This window comes from Oncorhynchus nerka, linkage group LG18 (assembly GCF_034236695.1).
Source record: "Oncorhynchus nerka isolate Pitt River linkage group LG18, Oner_Uvic_2.0, whole genome shotgun sequence".
Lineage (NCBI taxonomy): Eukaryota > Metazoa > Chordata > Actinopteri > Salmoniformes > Salmonidae > Oncorhynchus > Oncorhynchus nerka.
The window spans coordinates 54,587,136-54,613,666 of record NC_088413.1 but is presented as its reverse complement, the minus strand read 5'-3'; the positions used below and the strand labels follow the sequence as shown (position 1 = coordinate 54,613,666).

At 42.3% G+C, this 26,531-nt stretch overlaps 1 protein-coding gene across 1 annotated transcript; it reads left to right on the top strand.

The window, feature by feature from the left end:
• Positions 1–1,527: 1,527 nt before the first annotated feature.
• Positions 1,528–26,531, top strand: metap1 (methionyl aminopeptidase 1). Its single transcript, XM_029687930.2, has 11 exons — positions 1,528–1,769; positions 2,934–2,985; positions 3,517–3,626; positions 3,890–3,950; positions 20,831–20,922; positions 21,019–21,102; positions 21,224–21,362; positions 22,438–22,569; positions 24,191–24,334; positions 24,749–24,814; positions 24,931–26,531. The coding sequence occupies exons 1-11, from the start codon at positions 1,656–1,658 to the stop codon at positions 25,095–25,097; spliced, it is 1,161 nt and encodes a 386-aa protein (XP_029543790.1). The 5' UTR covers positions 1,528–1,655; the 3' UTR covers positions 25,098–26,531.

The window sequence follows — 26,531 nt, the reverse complement described above, 5'->3', positions numbered from 1 at the left end:
ATTTGATTTTAGTAACCAAAAACAAATCATAATATAATATATTTTATACTTGAGATTCTTCAAATAGCCACCCTTTGCCTTGATAACAGCTTTGCAAACTTCTCTCAACCAGCTTCACCTGGAATGCTTTTCCAACAGTCTTGAAGGAGTTCCCACATATGCTGAGCACTTGTTGGCTGCTTTTCCTTCACTCTGCGGTCCGACTCATCCCAAACCTTATCAATTTGGTTGAGGTCAGGGGATTGTGGAGACCAGTTCACCTGATGCAACACTCAATTGCTCTCATTCTTGGGTAAAATAGCCCTTACACAGCCTGGAGGTGTGTTGGGTCATTATCCTGTTGAAAAACAAATGATAGTCTCACTAAGCCCAAACCAGATGGGATGGCGTATCGCTGCAGAATGATGTGGTAGCCATGCTGGTTGAGTGCACCTTGAATTCTAAACAAATCACAGTGTCACCAGTAACCCACCACACAATAACACCTCCTCCTACATGCTTTACTGTGGGAAATACACATAAAGAGATCATCTGTTCACCCACACCGCGTCTCACAAAGACACGGCGGTTGGAACCAAAAATCTCCAATTTGGACTCCAGACCAAAGGACAACTTTCCACCGGTCTAATGTCCATTGCTCTTGTTAATTGGTCCAAGTAAGTCTCTTATTCTTATTGGTGTCCTTTAGTTGTGTTTTTGTTATTGCAGCAATTCGACCTTGAAGGCCTGATTCACAGTCTCCTCTGAACAGTTGATGTTGAGATGTGTCTGTTACTTGAACTCTGTGAAGCATTTATTTGGGCTGCAATTTCTGAGGCTGGTAACTCGAATAAACTTATGCTCTGCAACAGAGATAATTTTGGGTCTTCCATTCTTGTGGCTGTCCTCATGAGAGCCAGTTTCATCGTAGCACTTGGTGGTTTTTGCGACTGCACTTGAAGAAACTTTCAAAGTTCTTGAAATGTTCTGGATTGACTGACCTTCATGTCTTAAAGTAATGATGGACTGTCTTTTCCATAATATGGACTTGGTCTTATACCAAATAGGGATATCTTCTGTATACTGCCCCTACCTTGTCACAACACAACTGACAAGGCACACCTGTTAATTGAAATGCATTCCAGGTGACTACCTCATGAAGCTGGTTGAGAGCATGCCAAAAATATATTTGCTTACTACATCATTCCAAATGTTTTATTTCATAGTTTTGATGTCTTCACTATATTTACCCATCTCTCTCATCTTTCTATTTGTAGATAGGTAAACTAACGTTAGCTAACCAAGCTAGTTTACTAGCTAGCTGATCGTTTTATGAACATAACTTGTGAGCATCGTATTCAGATGAGTTTTTAAAAAAGTACATATATTTATCCCCATTTCCGATGATCCATTAATCTCATCAATGATGTCTTGACGGCTGTGTCGCAAACTAAAGGCAAAAAACGTAAACAAAGAGGATACATGCGAGTAGAGCAACTGAGTTTGGTCGTCACACACACATGTCCATATATGGCATTGCGGTGGCAGCCATATTGGAATTTCTATCCGGTGATGTCCCTGCAAAAGGGAACACATTTATCCCGCTGGCGAGGTTTTCTCCAGCCGACAGACCGTCCACTCCTCCCAGTCTCCACCCCTCTAGACTGCGGGCAGGCATGGCGGCTATCGAGACACGGGAATGCGAAACAGAAGGCTGTAGCAGCGAGGCCAAACTTCAATGTCCAACCTGTATCAAGCTCGGGATCCAAGGCTCATACTTTTGCTCTCAGGTAGCATTCGTTTTCTAATTCATTCATTTTGAAAGGGGTCTGACATGATCCACACAACGGCCCAGCATCCTTCATCACGAGGTAGTTAGCGCTGACATAGTTGCCCTAAATGAGTTTCCTCACACCCCTTTAAGTAGCCTAGCATATGATGCTAGTTAGCTACAGTAGCTAACTAACTACAAGCATGTTCTGCTTAAAACCGTAGCGAAAAAGCAATGGTTTGCAAACACATTAGCTAGGAACTTTATTTGAAGCCAATAGCTAACATTATCCTCCCGTATGAAAAATGCTTGTTTAGTTTATTGTAGTTTGTGTATTCTAACTAGTTAACTCATTTGCTAGCGCGGTGTTTGTTAAAAAGCATCAACTTTGAAGTCTAGCAAGCTTGTTGGGTAGTTAGCCTAGTTTACCCATTGGTATTGGTTATTGCAATGAATTAAATTACACTGTGCATGAGGCATGCTTTCTACATGTTGATGTAGCCATGCTAATTAATTTGATTTCTCTGATCCTGGCCTGGCTGTAGTAACCCACCTGTGGCTTGTTTGAAATGTCAATCATTGAAATTGCCAAGGATTCAAGGAAAGAAGAATGCAGGCCCCAGTTTCAGTTTAGCCAAACATATTTATAACTAACCCACCTGTCTGTGGTTTAGCTGTGTGTCATTAAAGGTAAAAGGCAGTGTAATTAGTTTAAAGCTTATCACAGTCTGGCAGTAGGCCTAGATTCAGTTTTGTCAGAGACTGATTGGGAGGTAGGCAGATCTGCTCTGTCAGAGCCTCTATCCATGAAGCCAGCCGGTTGGTGGGATATCCTGCTGCTCTCACTGTTCTGGTGGTCACTGGTCAAAAAATCCATTAACTGAGGTGCAGAGATGTTAGTCATGGTCAACTGGCCGTTGACCTAGTCTTGAAATAAACTGTTAAGTGGTTTATGTAGCATGCATGCAATACAGAGCCCATTGGTCTCTCTGCCTTTGTATAATATTGAGCAGGAAAGCACAAATCCCAGTCCACAGACGATTAGAGGAATTGATTCTGCAATTTGTGCCATTGAGAAACAAACAGCCAGCAGATACTGCTGCTATTGATGATTTAAGGTCGCACACCCCTGATGTGCAGATTCTCATATGGATATATCTCTCCTCTCTGTCCCCTCATTCAGGAGTGCTTCAAAGGGAGCTGGGCTACTCACAAGCAGATGCACAAAAAAGCAAGTAGGTAGCGTCGTTAGCAATATCCTATCACACAGACCAACTCACTTCCAAATAATTTTTCAAACGGATCACAATGTTGCTTCATGGGCTTTCTGTCATTGTTCCCATTCCTACATGACCTATCATCTGAAGGCATAGAATATGTGAAAGCCTGCATAAATGCCCAACCTTTCCCTCTAATTTTGATGTTGAAATAGAGCAATGGTGTAGCCATTCAAAATGGACTTTGACATTGTAATACGTACCAGCCATTAGAGCAGGGGTGGACAATCTGTGATATCCGGTACAGGCTTCCCCCTCAGCCAGGCAGCAACACACTGGATTACATTTATCAATGTAAAAAAAAAGAAGCAATTGTTTTGTTGACTTGGGCATTTTACTGCTTGGCTGGAAGAAAAACCTGAACCCACACTGGGCCCTCACAAGATAAACTTGCCCAAGAGTAGTCTAATCTGTATGTGTGAACACCTAACTGTAATCTTTCAAAATGTTGTCAAATCAGATGTCCTATATTACATTCTCTTTTTGCAGAGGAGGATAAGAACCAGGTTGAGGCAAAGAACTGCGTGGAGAACGACACCAACACAGACCCATGGCCTGGCTACCGCTACACGGGAAGACTACGCCCTCACTACCCACTCGTAAGGCCACCTTTCTGGTACATTTCTAAATTGGGCTAATGCGCTGATAAGAGCTTTTATGTAGGAGCTTTTTTTCTTGACTACATAGTAGTCCAACATATGTCAACACAACATGATTTAATAGACAAAAGCCACACAAGCTTTGTGTAAAGTTTATTCATTAGCCCCTGGAAGCTGTGTAATCATGTCTCAACTCTCGTCTTGTTGGTTCCTTCTGTGAGCTCCAAGTAATCAATCTCTTCTGTCATTGGTTCCCCATGTAGACTCCCATGAGGCATGTCCCCGGTAACATCGAAAGACCTGACTATGCCGACCATCCACTAGGTAATGCTACTCCTCCTAGACTGCCTCCAGTTGCTTTTAAGTTTTAAGAAATCCTTTGCTGTCCATTTGAAAATCTTCTCAAGGCTAGTATTCTTTGTCATGAATTGTTATTGAAACATGACACTTTATCTGAGAAATGTGTACTGTTTCTATGTTTAACATCAGGTGACATCATTCATAGAAAAATGGGTTTCTGCCCCAGCCATAGATTCCACCTAAGCTGATCACTCAATATGTAACCATGGTAACCTCAATGGTGAGGATTCACTGCATAAGTTAACTGTCACCTGACTACTGATCAGCCACCAGGTAGCCATGGTTAGTCTCTCCACTCATGGCACATCCATCCAAATGGCACGCCGGGACGCGAGTGAGATAATGTCATGTCCGTTATTCGTGATCATCAGAGCCCAGTTTTTCAAAAGTTATCTGAATTCAAATCAAATCCATGTTTATTTGTCACATGCGCCGAATACAACAGGTGTTGTATTTCACCTTACAGTGAAATGCTTACTTACAGGCTCTAACCAATGGTGCGTGACAAAATGTGTGTTAAGTAAAGAAACAAAACAACAGTAAAAAGACATTTGAAAAAAGAGTAGCATACAGACACCTGTTAGTCAGGCATATTGAGGTAGTATGTACAATTAGGTATTGTTAAAGTGACTATGCATATATGATGAACAGAGAGTAGCAGAAGCGTAAAAAGAGGGGTTGGCGGGTGGTGGAACACAATGCAGATAGCCCGGTTAGCCAATGTGCGGGAGCACTGGTTGGTCGGGCCAATTTAGGTAGTATGTACATGAATGTATAGTTGAAGTGACTATGCATATAAGATAAACAGAGTAGCAGCAGCAGCGTAAAATAGGGGATGGGGGGGGGGGGCACACAATGCAAATAGTCCGGGTAACCATTTGGTTACCTGTTCAGGAGTCTTATGGCTTGGGGGTAAAAACTGTTGAGAAGCCTTTTTGTCCTAGACTTGGCACTCCGGTACCGCTTGCTATGCGGTAGTAGAGAGAACAGTCTATGACTGGGGTGGCTGGGGGTCTTTGACAATTTTTAGGGCCTTCCTCTGACATCGCCTGGTGTAGAGATCTTGAATGGCAGGCAGCTTTGCCCCAGTGATGTACTGGGCCGTATGCACTACCCTCTGTAGTGCCTTGCGGTCGAAGGCCGAGCAATTGACGTACCAGGCAGTGATGCAACCGGTCAGGATGCCCTCGATGTTGCAGCTGTAGGATGGGATTAAATGCATAGAATTAGAATGAATAGAGTTGGATTCCAAGTCAATGATTTGGCTGTTTGATTAATTCTGTTTCTATGTATTAAATGGCTCCATTTTGCTATAGATTTTCAATGTTTGAACATGGCTTGAGGCGAATCCCATGCATCAATTTGCCTATGATCCCACAACCCTTCTAAAGATGCAAAAAGTAATTTAGTTTAGAATGATGTTACAACACCTGTGTAGTTCTCTACTGAAGCTGCAGAGTCTGAGAGTAAGTAGTAGCCAGTCCTCACTCTCACTGTGTATTCCAGTTCAAGTTCTCTGGATGGCAAGTGGCTTGAACATTTTCCTCCATGACTAAATGATCCTGGTAAAACACCTAATGTTGCTAGGTAACCATGCAAACTTGGATAGATAGACATGAGCATGATTGGAATATGAATCTGATTAGGATGTTGATACTGGCCAACTACTGGATAACATAGATTTGACCAATAAACTAGCCAGCACTAACCATGTTACATGTCAGGGATGGGCAACTGGTGGCCTGTGTAGAAATTACAAAAAATATATATATTTTTACAAAAATGTATGTTCACTTGGATCTCATTCGAGGTCTCGACTAACTCTTGAGACTTATAGTAGAATATACAAGGTGCAATTTCAAAATTGTCTTGTGAATTAGCAGTTTTTATCTTATGTCAGTCACTGACAATCACTCAATTAGCCCATGTCAGCTAACAATAGGCTACTTTAACTTTACCGTCATATTTCAAATCAAACTATTTATCACATGCTCCGAATGCAACAAGTGTAGACCTTGCCGTGAAATGCTTACTTACCAGCCCTTAACCATGAAGAGTTTGGAAAATATTTACCAAATTAACTAAAGTAAGATAACAATAACAAAGCTATATACAGGGGGTACCAAGTCAGTGTGCGGGGGTATAGGTTAGAGGTCATTTGTACATGTAGGTAGGAGTGAAGGGACTATGCATAGATAATGAACAGCAAGTACCAGCAATGTACAAAATAAATGGAGGGGGGGCAATGTAATATTAGCAATGTTTACTTTGGTCACTAGGGGAGCTCCTGTATGACTACTGAAGTGTAATACATGGTTGTAGTAATTACTCTTTACCAATAGGGTGAACTGTGCTGAACTAGAATGGAAGAGCTACAGGTAAAACGCCTGCCAGCAAGCAAGTTTGCTCGTGCAAGCGATCATGAGCTCTAGAAAAGGGAAATTTTAGCATTTAAAATGGCATATTTCAACCAAAATGGGAGACTGATTATCTGTTCACTGAATTCAAAGGTAGACTACAATGTTTGGTGTGCTTGCAGAATGTATCTGTGATGAAAGATTAGAATGTCAGTTGCCACTACAACAGCAACCATAAAGAGAAATATGGCAAGTACACTGGTGCTGCTAGTGCAGCCATCGTTACAAATCTAAAATCCAAGATACACAAACAGCAGTGCCTTTTTACAGAAGCCACTACAACACAAGAATGTTGTGTAAAGGCATCTTATCAAGTAGCACTTGAATTAGGGAAAGCAAAGAAGCCCTTGTCTGATGGAGACACAGTGAAAAGATCAGTTCAGATGGCTAAGGCTTTTGGGGATGACAAGATGGCCTAGAACTCGAGTTTGTCTCACTCCGCACAGTGACTCGCAAATCACAAATCAAATAAAATGTTATTGGTCTCATGCACATACAGTGGGGCAAAAATGTATTTAGTCAGCCACCAATTGTATAAGTTCTCCCACTTAAAAAGATGAGAGGCCTGTAATTTTCATCATAAGTACACTTCAACTATGACAGACAAAATGAGAAAAAAAATCCAGAAAATCACATTGTAGGATTTTAATGAATTTATTTGCAAATTATGGTGGAAAATAAGTATTTGGTCAATAACAAAAGTTTAACTCAATACTTTGTTATATACCCTTTGTTGGCAATGACAGAGGTCAACCGATTTCTGTAACTCTTCACAAGATTTTCACACACTGTTGCTGGTATTTTGGCCCATTCCACCATGCAGATGTCCTCTAGAGCAGTGATGTTTTGGGGCTGTTGCTGGGCAACACGGACTTTCAACTCCCTCCAAAGATTTTCTATGGGTTTTTCTGGATTTTTTTCTTCTCATTTTGTCTGTCATAGTTGAAGTGTACCTATGATAAATTACAGGCCTCTCATCTTTTTAAGTGGGAGAACTTGCACAATTGGTGGCTGACTAAATACTTTTTTGCCCCACTGTATTTAGCAGATGTTGCGGTGTAGATAAATGCTTGTTCCTAGCTCCAACAGTGCAATAATATCTAACGATACATATTTAAAAAGTTAAATAATTACATTTAGAAATATTAGGTAGAGCAATGTCAGAATCCGGAATATGAATATGTTATGGGATGTATAGACTAGAGGTCGACCGATTATGATTTTTCAACGCCGATACTGATTTAATCGGCCAATTTAAATCAAATAAATAAATAAAATAATAATATATATATATATATATATTTAATTTAAAAAATATATATATATATAATAATTTAAAAGATTTCTATTATTTGTAATAATGACAATTACAACAATACTGAATGACTATTTCCCTCTATACGATTTGTATTTCATATACCTTTTGACTATTGGATATTCTTATAGGCACTTTAGTATTGCCAGTGTAAGAGTATAGCTTCCGTCCCTCTCCTCGCCGCTACCTGGGCTTGAACCAGGAACACATCGACAACAGCCACCCTCGAAGCAGCGTTACCCATGCAGAGCAAGGGGAACAACTACTCAAAGTCTCAGAGCGAGTGATGTTTGAAACGCTATTAGTGCGCACCCTGCTAACTAGCTAGCCATTTCACATTGGTTACACCAGCCTAATCTCGGGAGTTGATAGAATAGTAATAAAACTAGTAATCATCAACCATGTGTAGTTATAACTAGTGATTGTGATTGTTTTTTTATAAGAAGTTTAATGCTAGCTAGCAACTTACCTTGGCTTCTTACTGCATTCGTGTAACAGGCAGGCTCCTCGTGAGGCAGGTGGTTAGAGCGTTGGACTAGTTATCCGTAAGGTTGCAGATTGAATCCCTGAGCTGACAAGGTAAAAATCTGTCATTCTGCCCCTGAACAAGGCAGTTAACCCACCGTTCCTAGGCCGTCATTGAAAATAAGAATGTGTTCTTAACTGACTTGCCTCTTTAAATAAAGTTGTAAAATTTTTTTTTTTTTTAAGATTTCCAATTGTTATGAAAACTTGAAATCGGCCCTAATTAATCGTCCATTCCGATTAATCGGTCGACCTCTAGTATAGACGATGTAGTATATCTGAAGAATATGTTGGTTAGTATACAGAAAGTATTCAGACCCCTTGACCTTTTCCACATTTTTCAATTGATTGGACATGATTTGGAAAGGCTGACAGTGCATGTCAGAGCAAAAACCAAGCCATGAGGTTGAAGGAATTGTCCGTAGAGCTCCGAGACCGGATTGTGTAGAGGCACAGATCTGGGGAAGGGTACTTTAACATTTCTGCAGCATTGAGGGTCCCCAAGTACATATTTGGCATCCATCATTCTTAAATAGAAGCAGTTTGGAACCACCAAGACTCTTCCTAGTGCTGGCCAAACTGAACAATTGGGGGAGAAGGGTCAGGGAGGTGATCAAGAACCTGATTGTCACTGACAGAGCTTCAGAGTTCCTTTGTGCAGATGGGACACTCCCCATCGAACCTGACCGAGCTTGAGGTGATCTCAGAGAAGAATTGGAGAAACTACCCAAATACAGGTGTGCCAAGCTTATAGCGTCATACCCAAGAAGACTCGAGGATGTGATTTTTGGTTCCAATCGACATGTCTTTGTGAGATGCAGAGTAGGTGAACAGATGATCTCCGCATGTGTGGTTCCCATCGTTAAGCATGGAGGAGTGGTTTTACTTTGCTGTTGACACTGATTTATTTAGAATTCAAGACTCACTTAACCAGCATGGCTACCACAGCATTCTGCAGTGATACGCCATCCCATCTGGTTTGGGCTTAGTGGGACTATCATTTGTGTGTATATATATATATATGTGTGTATATATATATATAATGTGTATGTATGTGTGTTGTGCTGGTGGAATAGACAACAGGTGGAAATTATGGGCAATTAGCAAGACACCCCCAATAAAGGAGTGGTTCTGCAGGTTGTAACCACAGACCACTTCTCAGTTCCTATGCTTCCTGGCTGATGTTTTGGTCACTTTTGAATGCTGGCGGTGCTTTCAAATCAAATCAAATGTATTTATATAGCCCTTCGTACATCAGCTGATATCTCAAAGTGCTGTACAGAAACCCAGCCTAAAACCCCAACAGCAAGCAATGCAGGTGTAGAAGCACGGTGGCTAGGAAAAACTCCCTAGAAAGGCCAAAACCTAGGAAGAAACCTAGAGAGGAACCAGGCTATGTGGGGTGGCCAGTCCTCTTCTGGCTGTGCCGGGTGGAGATAACAGAACATGGCCAAGATGTTCAAATGTTCATAAATGACCAGCATGGTCGAATAATAATAAGGCAGAACAGTTGAAACTGGAGCAGCAGCACGGCCAGGTGGACTGGGGACAGCAAGGAGTCATCATGTCAGGTAGTCCTGGGGCATGGTCCTAGGGCTCAGGTCCTCCGAGAGAGAGAAAGAAAGAGAGAATTAGAGAGAGCACACTTAAATTCACACAGGACACCGAATAGGACAGGAGAAGTACTCCAGATATAACAAACTGACCCTAGCCCCCCGACACATAAATACTGGAGGCTGAGACAGGAGGGGTCAGGAGACACTGTGGCCCCATCCGAGGACACCCCCGGACAGGGCCAAACAGGAAGGATATAACCCCACCCACTTTGCCAAAGCACAGCCCCCACACCACTAGAGGGATATCTTCAACCACCAACTTACCATCCTGAGACAAGGCTGAGTATAGCCCACAAAGATCTCCGCCACGGCACAACCCAAGGGGGGGGGGGGGGGGCGCCAACCCAGACAGGATGACCACATCAGTGAATCAACCCACTCAGGTGACGCACCCCTTCCAGGGACGGCATGAGAGAGCCCCAGTAAGCCAGTGACTCAGCCCCTGTAATAGGGTTCGAGGCAGAGAATCCCAGTGGAAAGAGGGGAACCGGCCAGGCAGAGACAGCAAGGGCGGTTCGTTGCTCCAGAGCCTTTCCGTTCACCTTCCCACTCCTGGGCCAGACTACACTCAATCATATGACCCACTGAAGAGATGAGTCTTCAGTAAAGACTTAAAGGTTGAGACCGAGTTTGCGTCTCTCACATGGATAGGCAGACCATTCCATAAAAATTGAGCTCTATAGGAGAAAGCCCTGCCTCCAGCTGTTTGCTTAGAAATTCTAGGGACAATTAGGAGGCCTGCGTCTTGTGACCGTAGCGTACGTGTAGGTATGTACGGCAGGACCAAATCAGAGAGATGGGTAGGAGCAACCCCATGTAATGCTTTGTAGGTTAGCAGTAAAACCTTGAAATCAGCCCTTGCTTTGACAGGAAGCCAGTGTAGAGAGGCTAGCACCGGAGTAATATGATCACATTTTTTGGTTCTAGTCAGGATTCTAGCAGCCGGATTTAGCACTAACTGAAGTTAATTTAGTGCTTTATCCAGGTAGCCGGAAAGTAGAGCATTGCAGTAGTCTAACCTAGAAGTGACAAAAGCATGGATTAATTTTTCTGCATCATTTTTGGACAGAAAGTTTCTGATTTTTGCAATGTTACTTATATGGAAAAAAGCTGTCCTTGAAATGGTCTTGATATGTTCTTCAAAAGAGAGATCAGGGTCCAGAGTAACGCCGAGGTCCTTCAGTTTTATTTGAGACGACTGTACAACCATTAAGATTAATTGTCAGATTCAACAGAAGATCTCTTTGTTTCTTGGGACCTAGAACAAGCATCTCTGTTTTGTCCGAGTTTAAAAGTAGAACGTTTGCAGCCATCCACTTCCTTATGTCTGAAACACATGCTTCTAGCAAGGGCAATTTTGGGGCTTCACCATGTTTCATTGAAATGTACTGCTGTGTGTCATCCGCATAGCAGTGAAAGTTAACATTATGTTTTCGAATAACATCCCCAAGAGGTAAAATATATAGTAAAAACAATAGCCGTCCTAAAACGGAACCTTGAGGAACACCGAAATTTACAGTTGATTTGTCAGAGAACAAACCATTCAGAAACAAACTGATATCTTTCCGACAGATAAGATCTAAACCAGGCCAGAACTTGTCCGTGTAGACCAATTTGGGTTTCCAATCTCTCCAAAAGAATGTGGTGATCGATGGTATCAAAAGCAGCACTAAGGTCTAGGCGCACGAGGACAGATGCAGAGCCTCGGTCCGATGCCATTAAAATGTCATTTACCACCTTCACAAGTGCCGTCTCAGTGCTATGATGGGGTCTAAAACCAGACTGAAGCATTTCGTATACATTGTTTGTCTTCAGGAAGGCAGTGAGTTGCTGCACAACAGCCTTTTCTAAAATTTAGGCCGATTTAGTTTTTTATATTTTCTGGGTCAAGGTTTGGCTTTTTCAAGAGGCTTTATTACTGCCACTTTTAGTGAGTTTGGTACACATCCGGTGGATAGAGCCGTTTATTATGTTCAACATAGGAGAGCCAAGCACAGGAAGCAGCTCTTTCAGTAGTTTAGTTGGAATAGGGTCCAGTATGCAGCTTGAAGGTTTAGAGGCCATGATTATTTTCATCATTGTGTCAAGAGATATAGTACTAAAACACTTGAGTGTCTCTCTTGATCCTAGGTCCTGGGAGAGTTGTGCAGACTCAGGACAACTGAGCTTTGAAGGAATACGCAGATTTAAAGAGGAGTCCGTAATTTGCTTTCTAATAATCATAATCTTTTCCTCAAAGAAGTTCATGAATTTATCACTGCTAAAGTGAAAGTCATCCTCTCTTGGGGAATGCTGCTTTTTAGTTAGCTTTGCGACAGTATCAAAAAGGAATTTCGGATTGTTCTTATTTTCCTCAATTAAGTTAGAAAAATAGGATGATCGAGCAGCAGTAAGGGCTCTTCGGTACTGTCTTTCCAAGCTAGTCGGAAGACTTCCAGTTTGGTGTGGCGCCATTTCCGTTCCAATTTTCTGGAAGCTTGCTTCAGAGCTCGGGTATTTTCTGTGTACCAGGGAGCTAGTTTCTTATGAGAAATGTTTTTAGTTTTTAGGGGTGCAACTGCATCTAGGGTATTGCGCAAGGTTAACAGGCCAGTACATCAGGAGATGTGGAGGAGGCCGTAGGAGGGCAACAACCCAGCAGCAGGACCGCTACCTCCGCCTTTGTGCAAGGAGGAGCACTGCCAGAGCCCTGCAAAATTACCTTCAGCAGGCCACAAATGTGCATGTGTCTGCTCAAACGGTCAGAAACAGAGACTCCATGAGGGTGGTATGAGGGCCCGACGTCCACAGGTGGGGGTTGTGCTTACAGCCCAACACCGTGCAGGACGTTTGCTATTTGCCAGAGAACACAAAGATTGGCAAATTCGCCACTGGCGCCCTGTGCTCTTCACAGATGAAAGCAGGTTCACACTGAGCACATGTGACAGATGTGACAGAGTCTGGAGACGCCGTGGAGAACGTTCTGCTGCCTGCAACATCCTCCAGCAAGACCGGTTAGGCAGTGGGTCAGTCATGGTGTGGGGTGGCATTTCTTTGGGGGGCCGCACAGCCCTCCATGTGCTCGCCAGAGGTAGCCTGACTGCCATTAGGTACCGAGATGAGATCCTCAGACCCCTTGTGAGACCATATGCTGGTGCGGTTGGCCCTGGGTTCCCACTAATGCAAGACAATGCTAGACCTCATGTGGCTGGAGTGTCAGCAGTTCCTGCAAGAGGAAGGCATTGACGCACGCTATGGACTGGCCCGCCCGTTCCCCAGACCTGAATCCAATTGAGCACATCTGGGACATCATGTCTCGCTCCATCCACCAACCCATGGAGGTCTGGATTTGGAGTCACACTCCACGTTGCACCACAGACTGTCCAGGAGTTGGCGGATGCTTTAGTCCAGGTCTGGGAGGAGATCCCTCAGAGACCATCCGCCACCTCATCAGGAGCATGCCCAGGCGTTGTAGGGAGGTCATACAGGCACGTGGAGGCCACACACACTACTGAGCCTCATTTTGACTTGTTTTAAGGACATTACATCAAAGTTGGATCAGCCTGTAGTGTGGTTTTCCACTTTAATTTTGAGTGTGACTCCAAATCCAGACCTCCATGGGTTGATAAATTTGATTTCCATTGATCATTTTTGTGTGATTTTTGTTGTCAGCACATTCAACTATGTAAAGAAAAAAGTATTTAAAGAATCATTCATTCAGATCTAGGATGTGTTGTTTTAGTGTTCCCTTTATTTTTTTGAGCAGTGTATATATATATATATATATATATATATATATATAAATAAATAAATAATCTCAATCACACATGGAATCATGTAGTAACCAAAAAGTTTTACTTCATAGTTTTTGGTGTCTTCACTCCTTTTTACAATGTAGAAAATAGTAAAAATAAAAGTAGGCGTGTCCAAATGTGATATTACAGTTTTTTAAAATAAATTTACAAAACTTTCTAAACATGTTTTTTTCTTTGTCATTATGGGGTATTGTGAAGATTGAGGAAAAACAACAATTTAATTATTTTTAGAATAAGGCTGTAACGTAACATTGTGTAAAGTCTAGGGGTCTGAATACTGTATGTACAGCAATGGTTAAATAGGATGGGCCTTGATTAGAATACAGTATATACATATGAAGTGGGTAAAACGGTATGTAAACATTATTCAAGTGACTAGGGTTCCTTGACTATGTACATAGTGTAGCAGTGTCTAAGGTACAGTAACCTTTTGACAGTCACTAAAGTTCAGGGCAGGATACCAGCTAGTGGTGACTATTTAACAATCTGATGGCCTTGAGAGAAGCTGTTTTTCAGTCGCTGTCCCAGCTTTGTAGCTGGGACAGATTACCTGGAGGGCGGGGGTTGTGACCCCGGTTGCATTTGGTGCAGTTGCTGTACCAGACAGTGATGCAGCCCGACAGGATTCTCTCAATTGTGCATCTGTAGAAGTTAATGGGGGTCTTAGGGGCCAAGCTGAATTTCTTCAGCCTCCTGAGGTTGAAGAGGCACTGTTGCGCCGCCTTCACCATACTTTCTGTGTGGACCATTTCAGATTGTCAATGAACAACATTCTTACATAGGCATTCCTCTTGTCCAGATGGGATAGGGCAGTGCGATGGTGATTGCGTAGTCCTTGGATCTATTAGGGTGGTATGCAAATTGCAATGGGTCTAGGGTGTCTGGTAAGGTAGAGGTGATATGATCCTTTACTAACCTCTTGAAGAGCTTCATGACAGAAGTGAGTTCTATGGGGCCATAGTCATGTAGTTCAGTGATCTTTGCTTTCTTGGGTACAGGAAAAATGGTGGACATCTTGAAGCAAGTGGGGGCAACAGACTGGGATAGAGAGAGAGATTGATTGAATACAATGCAAATGCAAAGTATTCAGATTCCTTGTATTTAAAAAAAACAACATTTTGTTACATTACAGCCTTATCCTAAAATTGATCAAATAGTATTTTCCCCCCTCTACAATCTACACACAATACCCCATAATGACAAAGTGAAAACAGGTTTTGTATTAAATAAACCTGTACCTTATTTACATAGGTATTCAGACCCATTGCTATGTCAATTGAAACTGATAAATTCAATTGTTTGGACATGATTTGGAAGGGCACACACCTGTCTATATAAGTTCCCACAGTTGACAGTGCATGTCAGAGCAAAAACCAAACCATGAGTTCAACGGCACAGATCTGGGGAACGGTACCAAAACATTTCTGCAGCATTGAAGGTCCCGAAGTACACAGTGGCCTCCATCATTCTTAAATAGAAGACATTTGGATCCAGCAAGACTCTTCCTAGAGCTGGAGACCCGGCCAAACTGAGGAATTGGGGGAGGAGGACCTTGGTCAGCGAAGTGTCCAAGAAACCGTTGGTCACTCTGACAGAGCTCCAGAGTTCCCCTGTGGAGATAGGACAACCATCTCTGCAGCACTCAGTCAGGACTGAGAGAAAGATCAATGGAGCAAAGTACAGAAAGATTGTTCATGAAAACCTGCTCAGGATCTGACTGGGGCGACGGTTCACCTTCCAACAGGACAACGACCCTAAGCACACAGCCAAGACAACGCAGGAGTGGCTTTGGCGCAAGTCTCTGAATGTCCTTGAGTGGCCCAGCCAGAGCCCGGACTTGAACCCGATCAAACATCTCTGGAGAGACCTAAAAATAGCTGTCCATCGACGCTCCCCATCCAACTTGACAGCGCTTGAGAGGATCTGAAGAGAAGAATGGAAGAAACTCCCCAAACACAGGTGTGCTAAGCTTTTAGTGTCACCGACGAGAACTTGAGGCTGTAAAAGCTGCCAACGGTACTTCAACAAAGTACTGAGTAAAGGGCTGAATACTTATGTAAATGTGTTTTCTTTAAATTAAAAATACATTTGCAAAGCTGTCTAAACCAGTTTTTGCTTTGTCAATATGGGATATTGGGTGTAGATTGAGGGGGGTTGAAAAAAAGAGTCAAGGTGTCAGAATACTTTTTGAATTCACTGTATGTCTGTAAACACTAGCCAGTTGGTCTGCGCATTCTCTGGATGTGGCTCGGGATGCGGTCTGGACCGCCAGCCCTGCGAGGTTTAACACCTTTCAATGTCTTACTTCGGCCACGGAGAACGAGAGCTCACGGTCAACGGTAGAGGCGGTGGCCCCCACCGGCGGCAGTGTTTCCCTCGAAGTGGACAAAGGTGTTTAGCTTGTCCTGGAGCAAAACATTGGTGTCCATGACACGGCTAGTTTTCCCGTTTATAATCCGTGATTGTCCGGAGTCCTCTGCCATTGAGCCGTTGAGTTGTGATTTGGCCATTGGCCCAGTTTTATTGCAAGGAATTCTAATTGGTCAACCACAGGCTAGGGCTGTTATAAAACTACATCCTATCCCTTTGTTCTGTGGAGGGAACCACTGGAGAGCATGAACATCTACCATCTACTTCCAAGCATGATTCGTCTGCTTTGAATACACCTATTTTTGTCCCCCTGATTTGCTTTGGGGTCTGTGTTACTAAAGAATAACCAACTGCTTGACACAAGGACGAAATCAGACTGTGGTAGCTCTTTACGCCAATGTGAATGGGTTTCGGCGCAAACTTGAACTGTTCAAAGACCACCTGTCATTAGACCTGCTGAATCTGGCCCACTTTCACACATGTGCAGATTTGCACACTGACATGTCTGAATGTGAGAACACTGTCCCCTTCAGCTGGTACACAGCTGTCATCACATTATTACAGGAGCAATTCAAAGATCGCTTTCAAGACTTCCACGATATGCAGCCTCTCATCCATCTGTTCACTGATCCGATCTCCTCTGTTGTGAATGAACAGCCCACCGAATTGCAAATTGAGCTTTGAGAGTTGCAGGCCGACCCCTTCTTTCAATCAAAATGGAACGAGAGGGGGCTTGAGTTTTGGAAACTGTTGCCAGAGTCCAGTTTCCCACACTTGAGAGAATTTGCACTTTCACTGGCCAGCATTTTTAGGAGAACATTTTGTAGGAGCAGCTTTTCCACAGACTCACAAAACACTTCCATCTCATGCGTGTGGTATGTACAACCATCCCTCCCTTGTGCGTGCACATGAGAGACACAAGTGTCACATTTTAAAAGCCAACTGATTACAAGTGGTTGTTGCTGCTGGTTGCACTTATTTCTGTAACCTAACCCTCACATTATATTTTTTCCAATTGAGGAGTATGTCTCCTGCACCATTGTGGGATATGAATGATTAAACAATGTTTGGGGTAGGGCAGGCTATAATCAGTGGTGGAAAATGTACCCAGTTGTCGTACTTGAGTAAAGACCTGTTAATAGAAAATGACTGTACCAAATATTTGAAGACTTTTACTTAAGTATCAAAAGTAAAATAATTTCAAATTCCGTACATTAAGTAAACCTGACAGCACGATTTTTGTGTTTTTTACATTTACAGATAGCCAGGGGCACACTCCAACACTCAGACCATAATTTACAAATTTAAGCAATTGTGTTTAGTGAGTCCGCCAGATCAGATGCTGTAGTGATGACCAAGGATGTTCTCATGATAAGTGCGTGAATTGGACCATCTTCATGTTCTGCTAAGCATTCAAAATGTAAGAAGTATTTTTTGGTGTCAAGGAAAATGTATGGAGTAAATTATTTATTTGACCATTTTTACATCACTACATTCCTAAAGAAAATAAAGTACAGATGCCAACAACAAACTACTTGAACTAGTGTTAAAGTAGTTTTACTTAAAAGCCTGCACTTATTGGTAAAATTAGCTACATAGGAATAGAGAGCATTACAGTAGCCTACCATAACTATACCTGCCGCATGTATTGACAGCTACAGGGTGTCACTTATCTGTTTTCACTTTTTATGAGCATTGGTGATGACAATTCCACATGTTCTGGTTATTAGCCTCCATTAGTTCTGTTTTTTGCAGAAGACTATTAGTTATTAAAAATTTGTCAAAAAAATGTCAATTTATTTTACTGTTAGGCTGAAGAAATCTCAAAGGCAGATTTTGACATTTTGTGTTTAATACTCAATGGAAGTAGTGAGGGCTGCACTGATATGTTGCTCTTTGTTTTGAAATTAACTCAAATACCAATGAATTTATATTGAAATGTTAGTTTTTTTTAGTTCCTTGAATGCAGTTTCTATACAAGTATAGAACATCTTATTGTGGTATTATTTGTATCCAATGTCAAGGATTTTGAATGCCACTGGTATAATGCATCGAGTTGTGGTTTAACTGCACAAATGGGTTGATTGTAAAAATCAGTTGACTACATGTTTGGGTGGGCGTACACAGAACCGCGAGCCACTGCTGCCCCTCATGCGTTCAAATTTTGTGGCCCCCACCCACATCAAGGTAACCCATTTCACATGAGTCACTCCCCCTGTTCTGATGTTCTCTATACTGCTGTCTTGGCAAAATTAGAACGTAACCTCTATTTTTCTACTGTTCCACTTTTTCTAAATTAGAAAATTCTGGGCCTAATACATCTTGGCTGGGTTACATAATATAACCATAAGCAGCACATCTGGATATATTTGAATGTTTAACTGTCAATGTGCTTTGCTGTCCTTGCCCAGCATTGATCACTAGACAGTCTGGCCTGTCTGCCACAGTGCTGTTTAATTGTTAATGGCATCCAATCTATTCCTGTTGTCCTGAGTCTAGTCTACACATTGAACCTGGCTAGTGAGATTGTTTGCTCAATAGCATAGTTGATCTACCCCTAGGCTTTTTATGTTGGTTTAGAGAACCAACATCTCATTGTTGAACTGGAATGCTAGTGTTGCGCACACAATATCTCTTCGAACAGGTTAACAGGATGAATTAATCTGTGTAGGTTAGAGTAGAGGCGGGGGTTAAAGTTTTGTCACTGCGGCGGATTTCCATCATATGTATTTAGGTCTTTTTTGAGATCAGTGTAGATCCTCAATAAAACATATCTGGGGGTGGGCAGGGGTGCTGGTTTGGAGATGACACCGCCTAATTTCTGCGAAATATGTATTCTCATTTTATTTTCGCTGTTAAACTTTATGCCCCCTACTGACATGCACGGGTGTTGCTAACACCACATTGCAGGCCATATAATTTGGTCAGGTAATTATTTACTTAATTTTTTTAACTCATGTTTCATGATCTGGCATAATGGTAGGCAACATTTTAGGCTTTAAAAGTGGCTTAATAGTTAGGTCCGTTATTAAGCATTAATGAACGAAGAACCATTTGGGAGCCAAATGAACCGGCTCACAGAAAAAACACAATACCCATCACTACGCGACAGAGCTCAAAGGGGACAATGGCGTGTTTTAAAAGGGCAACTCGCCGTTTCAGTGCATGTACAAAATTACAATCTTTCCCTTAAAGCATGATGGTCATGACTTTCTTAATTGAAGGGTAGGTTAATTTGTCCCCAGACAAAATCGATCTCAGATCGATTAAGTTTGTCATGGGATTTATTTTTGCTTTAATCCCCGAGTTAAATGGCTGTTGTAGATATTTGTTTCAGGTACCATCTGACTATTTGCTCTCTTAACAAGATTTGGGTCAATATCTCTTTTCCATTAAGAAATTATTCCTTAATTTACTAAACTGAGATGAAATTGACTCCACCTCAGTGCATTAGACTAGTAAACATTTTTACCTTCCGTAGCGGAACATTCCTGTATACATTTGCTACCCTCTGAAAGAAGCTTATTCGCCTTGGTATTCCCACTTTGTGTGTGGCTATGTATGCAAGCGTTTGAGAGGAAGTGTGCTTGCGCGATTGAGTCTGAGGCCGGTGTCTGAAGCTCTTCTATTCATCACTTCAGCAGCAGAAGTGGGTCTTATGGCAGGTACGTCCTACTCCACAACACCCCCACGCCCAGCTGTCTGTTTACATATGTGCGGTACATGACCTCACACACTGTCGCTCTCTTATGTAACTATTTTGTTTCTTTCGAATGTCTCCATTGGTGAACACCTGACAGGAAACCAAAGCATGGCCCACCATTTTTGCATGGCCTTTTCATTCATCCTTTGTTGCTGTAGTAGAGCTATGGTTTGTATTTTATCGTGGTGATGTGGGTGTTGTACAGTAGTCATGTTGTCTCTTAAGTGGTTGATAAACTGACTACTGTGGTTGTGGCCCATGTGTCAGCGATGTTGCCTACACTGATTATGAAGCGCTTATCAATGCTGTGGTCTACACATTGTATGTAAACATCGTTTTTGGTTTTGTGATCTCATGACAGATAAGAACTGTACAATAAGAATGTAATTTTAATTCCAATGAAAATAGTCTATTAAACCATGTGGCTCAACCATAATAACAGTATGTCAATACAAGGCCCCCATAGCACAGAAATATGTAGATGTTATATATTTCCACAGGAGTAAATAATATAGAGAATTCCACACAGCTGGAAGACGGGGATCCTTTCAGCTCTACAGGTGTGTCTAATATTAGGGGGTTGAGGTTCATTTGGAACTCTGCAGAATTCAGAGAATGGCTTCAGGAGGTCTGCAGAGCAACACTTTATCATGCCTCTTGGTCGATTTGTGTAGGTCCACAGCCTCGTGGTGTTTTCATTGTTTTCTTTTAACATAGCCAGGTTAGGTGAAGACGTTTCGTGTCTACTTTAATTTGATGAATCTATTCTGTCATGTGGGCTTCTAAGTAAAGCTAGGGACATACTTTTTATCCTAGATGTAGGCTACCATAAGGATGTGATGATGAAGGTAGTTCTATGGTCAATACTCCACATTAAGCTCTTTTCTATGTTAATAGCAAGGAGGTTGACATAGTAGCTGTGTGCTTTGGAGTGTAATAACACTACGTAGTTATGTTTGAGCAGTCCATTTCAAGTGAAAGTCTTAGTGACTGACTTTGACTCAGTTTGATGGACTGCTGATCAGGGTGAGTTTGGTGTATGGATGGAATAGTGATGTTAAGACAAATCCTGTATGTCAATTCTCACTTTGCTTTTTTATAAAGGCATGTCTGAGTCGGAGCAGTCTTTGAAGGGCACTTCACAGATCAAGATCCTTTCTGCTGAAGACATAGAAGGCATGACAGTTGTGTGTAAGGTAAATTATTCAATTGCTTTGTCACCTTTCTCCGTTGCTGTTATTAACATGGTTCTAAAAACAGTTTGAAATGGAAAGACATTTGTCTTTTTGTAGCTGGCCCGAGAGGTGCTTGACATCGCCGCCCTGATGGTAAAACCTGGCATGACCACGGAGGAGATTGACTACACTGTGCATCTGGTAAAGACCCTGGCGTCCTTTTCCCCCTCTCCCATCCCCTCATTCTATTCCTTTCCCACTCTATTCTCCTCTCTCCCTCATCTTGGTTGTTGTGTAATTACTTTTTTATTTCTCGCTCCAGGCCTGCACAGCCAGAAACTGTTACCCCTCCCCTCTGAACTACTATAACTTCCCCAAGTCCTGCTGCACGTCAGTCAACGAGGTCATCTGCCACGGCATCCCAGACAGGAGACCTCTGGTGGATGGGGATATCCTCAACGGTAGGCTTCCCTGGAGGAATTTCCATAGTCCTAGTGGCTTCCTCATCTCACTCCCTTAGTCTTTACTGATGTGACTGGGCAGGTAAAAAGCAAATCCCTATTTGGCATCCTTCATATGGAGGGCCAGTAGGAGGCACTCTTTCCTCTGGTCTAAAAAAATATGCCAATGCCCCAGGGCAGTAATTGGGGACACTGCCCTGTGTTGGGTGCTGTCTTTCGGATGGGACGTTAAACGTGTGTCCTGACTCTCTGCGGTCATTAAAGATCCCATGGCACTTATCGTAAGAGTAGGGGTGTTAACCCCGATGTCCTGGCTAAATTCCCAATCTGGCCCTCAAACCATCACGGTCACCTAATCCCAGTTTACAATTGGCTCATTCATCCCCCTCTCCCCTGTAACTATTCCCCAGGTCATTGCTGCAAATGAGAACGTGTTCTCAGTCAACTTACCTGGTAAAATAACGGATAAATAAAAATAAATATACTTTCACCTTTTTTTATTTTACCTTTATTTAACCTTTATTTAACTAGGCAAGTCAGTTAAGAACAAATTCTTATTTTCAATGACGGCCTAGGAACAGGCTGTTCAGGGGCAGAACGACAGATTTGTACCTTGTCAGCTCAGGGGTTTGAACTTGTAACCTTCCGGTTACTAGTCCAACGCTCTAAACACTAGGCTACCCTTCCGCACCTAATGGATGTGCTATCAGATCATTGAGTATAATGGGATTTAACTAGACGGCCACTTTAGACTATTGAGATGCACATAGAGAATGGGCTGTTCCCAATCGACAGACTGCCGTAGACTTCTTGCTCACAGTATGGTTTGACAAGAGAAATTATTTGATTTAGCAACAGTCTATAGGACTTCAGCCAAATTGTAGCCTTCGTCCTATATATTTCTGCTAAGTCTCTTCTGAAGAGCCATATCCAATCGGTGACGCAGCCAAAAAATGACTTTACAGCATGGTTAGACAAGACAAATGGTCTCATTAGCGTTCAGCTTTGCCATTTTGCTCCCTAGCATGCATATATTTCTGCTCATGTTCGGCATCTCTTTCCCCCTCCTTTGCAGTGGATATTACTGTGTACCACAATGGATTTCACGGAGACCTCAACGAGACCTTCTTCGTTGGGGAGGCAGATGAAGGGGCGAAAAAACTTGTCCAGACCACCTTCGAATGCCTTATGCAAGCCATCGACTCCGGTAGGATCTCTTACCTGTTGCCAGATGATGATGATGATGATGATGATTTCTTTAACAATTAGGTCACTATATCACAGTTAAAGGGGCAGTCAGCTGTTGCTACATCCATTTTGGGACTCAAATGAATGATATGTACTAGAGGTCGACCGATTAATCGGAATGGCCGATTTAATTAGGGCCGATTTCAAGTTTTCGTAACATTCGGAAATTGGTATTTTTGGGCGCCGATTTGATTATTTTTTTATACCTTTTTATTTAACTAGGTGAGTCGGTTAAGGACACATCCTTCTTTTCAATGACGGCCTAGGAACGATGGGTTAACTGCCTTGTTCAGGTGCAGAACGACATATTTTCACCTTGTCGGCTCGGGGGATCCAATCTTGCAACCTTAACAGTTAACTAGTCCAACACAATAACGACCTGCCTCTCTCTCGTTGTACTCGCCTGTTCCTCGAATGCCGTAAGCCAAGGTAAGTTGCTAGCTAGCATTAAACATATCTTATAGAAAAACAATCGATCATAATCACTAGTTAACTACACATGGTTGATATTGCTAGATATTATCTAGCGTGTCCTGCGTTGCATATAATCTGACTAAGCATACAAGTATCTAAGTATCTGACTGAGCGGTGGTAGGCAGAAGCAGGTGCGTAAACATTAATTCAAACAGCACTTTCTTTGTGTTTTGCCAGTAGCTCTTCGTTGTGCTTCAAGCATTGCGCTGTTCATGACTTCAAGCCTATCAACTCCCGAGATGAGGCTGGTGTAACCGAAGTGAAATGGCTAGCTAGTTAGCGCGCACTAATAGCGTTTCAAACATCACTCACTCTGAGCCTTCTAGTAGTTGTTCCCCTTGCTCTGCATGGGTAACGCTGCTTCGATGGTTGCTGTTGTCGTTGTGTTGCTGGTTCGAGCCCGGGGAGGAGTGAGGAGAGGGACGGAAACTATACTGTTACACTGCCAATACTAAAGTGCCTATAAGAACATCCAATAGTCAAAGGTTAATGAAATACAAATGGTATAGAAGGAAATAGTCCTATAATTCCTATAATAACTACAATCTAAAACTTCTTACCTGGGAATATTGAAGACTCATGTTAAAAGGAACCACCAACCATGTTTCATTATTTACTTGAGTCTAAATTGATTTTATTTATGTATTATATTAAGTTAAAATAAGTGTTAATTCAGTATTGTTGTAATTGTCATTATAACAAATAAAAAAAATCGCCTGATGAATCGGTATCGGCTTTTTTGGTCCTCCAATAATCGGCGTCGGCGTTGAAAAATCATAATCGGTCGTACTCTAATATGTACCCATTTGAGTCTTGAAGAAAATAACTTATTAATGCCTCATGAGCTTAGTTCAACTGCCATACCCCATCCTAAACCCAAAATTGAAATATGTTTTACTCCAATGTTTGTAAACAAACGCCTCAACGTGGTTAAAACTATCATTTTGATATCATGGATGGTCAGTCCTTGCATCCACAGTTCTGTCTTTGAATTTGAGAGGTAACTTTTCTTCAGCCCCATCCCTCAGCTTTTTACCAAAACTGGTGGGGAGAATGCTTTGTTTCAACTGCTGATTGCCACTTGTTTTTTTCCCTCCCTTTTCTAGTGAAGCCAGGTATCCGCTACAGGGAGCTTGGTAACATCATCCAGAAACATGCCCAGGCTAACGGCTTCTCTGTGGTGCGGAGCTACTGTGGCCACGGCATCCACAAACTGTTCCACACTGCTCCTAACGTGCCGCACTATGCCAGTGCGTAACAATACTTATTAGGGCCGGGATGATACCTGTATTACGATACTCATTTGTATCGTGGCAAGGAAACAACACAAAGCCGATGTAACTTGTTTAGTAAAACAGCCCAAATGTTGGAAACAAACAATTGTTGTCATTTATTTAGTCATATTTATTTTCCAAGCCACAGCACACTATTTTACATACAGCAGGTTTTTAAAGGACCAAAGAGATGTCTGCTTTTTTCCCCTTCATTAAATATATGAAAAAATATAGATACTGGTATTGTTCCGGCCCTACTTCCTCTCCTTACACCAATAAGCTTGTGAAATTGAAATCCTATTCTCAGATATCATAGTAGCCTACTTTATTAATCCCAACTGTGATTTGGGGAAGATGTATAAAGCAGTGGGTTTACTCTTTCCTTTGCAGAAAACAAAGCAGTCGGAGTGATTAAGCCCGGCCATGTATTCACCATCGAGCCCATGATCTGTGAAGGTAAGGGCCCTCTGAGACATGACCGCAGATTTGGGGTGTAATTGTGTGTGTGTGTGTGTAATGGTTGGTAATTATATACCTATGTGTAATACTGTGTGTGTGTGTGTTCTGCGTAGGTGGTTGGCAGGACGAGACATGGCCTGATGGTTGGACAGCAGTGACCCGGGACGGAAAGCGTTCGGCCCAGTTTGAGCACACCCTCCTGGTGACTGAGACGGGCTGTGACATTCTGACGCGCCGGCTGGATGACAACGGACGTCCCCACTTCCTGAACCAAATCTAAACTGGGGGGGGGGGGTGACGACACAGCATCACATGGACTGTCTCACGGGATGCGTTCTCTTTTGCACCCCCGTTGTATCACACACACCTCTAACCTGAGGCACCACACCCCCTGGAGGCCCGCCCGTCGTGGCCCAGCTCTCACTGTTCAACGAATTTACTGTCCTTCTCCAAAATGAACGGAAAGTACTTGAATACATTTGATATCAACTGTGTGGATTTTTTTTATCTAGGCTGTTTTAAAAAATAAATGTCTCATCAGGAGATAAAAAGGACAAATAAGAGAAGGGAAGTGTATTCATGAAATGTGGCTTTGCGTAGTTGCAGGTTGAATTCTTACCTTGATTGTTAGCTTGGATTCTGTTGATGTGTATAACTGAAGAGGCATGGAAGGGATCAGGCTTTAGTTTGACCCCATGACTTTTAGACATGTGCTACCTTACTGTATTGCTTAATTGATTGCAAGGCAGCCATGCTCCTATTGACCGGCTGTTCAGCTCACCTGTAGTGTTCTGTTAAGGTGTGTCGTCCAGGTCTATTCAAATCTGAGCCCTGAGGAGTGAACTAGTTTAGTAATAATTGGAGTCCCTCACCTGGCATCCCCCCGGTCTGGTTTGAATCGGGATTGAAGTCAGCAGTGCTACGAACCCTGGGGTCTGGATTGGACTTGTCCTGGTGTAGCGTGTTGGGCCTTAATTTTTGTGAATTAAGAAGGAGCATGCTGGCTAATGTCCAGGCAGCATATATCCGTTATTCCTCAGTCCAGTCAATCACTATTTACCTTGGTATGCTGTCGATTTACTGTTGCGAGCAACAGCCTTGAGTCTCCATTTCCAGTCTTTCCACAGTTTTTCTGCCACCTTTTTATTTCTTCTATGATGGAGTGATAAGCAGCTGTTGTGTATGTTTTTTGTTTGTTTGAGTGTGAGGACTGTATAAATGCCAAAGGCTCTATTGCATCAGAAGTTTGGGTTTACCACCGACCTGTGAGTTAATACCCGATTCAAGAATACTGTATTAAAATAGTAATCATTTGAAGTATTGTTTTACAGTAGCTGGTAGTTCTGCATTTGTTTTTCTTCCCATAATGTGCATATTTTCTAATGTGCACATTAGAAAATGAAAAATTAGACTAGATTCTTACTCCCAATGCTATGCGCAATTAGCCTGGCGAAGAGGTTCAAATGAAATTGACCAGTAAGACAATTCTTTGATTTATTGTATTAAATTCAAATTGATAAATAATTTTCTAGAATTTCATGACAACACAAATACTGCAAAGTAAGAAAGGGGAAAGGATGGTATTAATTTATAACCTTGTAAATAGAAAGCTGGCTTTAATGTGATTCTTCTGCAATGCCTTACCATTTCCCAGCATGCATTAAACCAAAGCCCTCTGATACTCTCCAAGGGCAGTGTATGGGTCACAAACTCA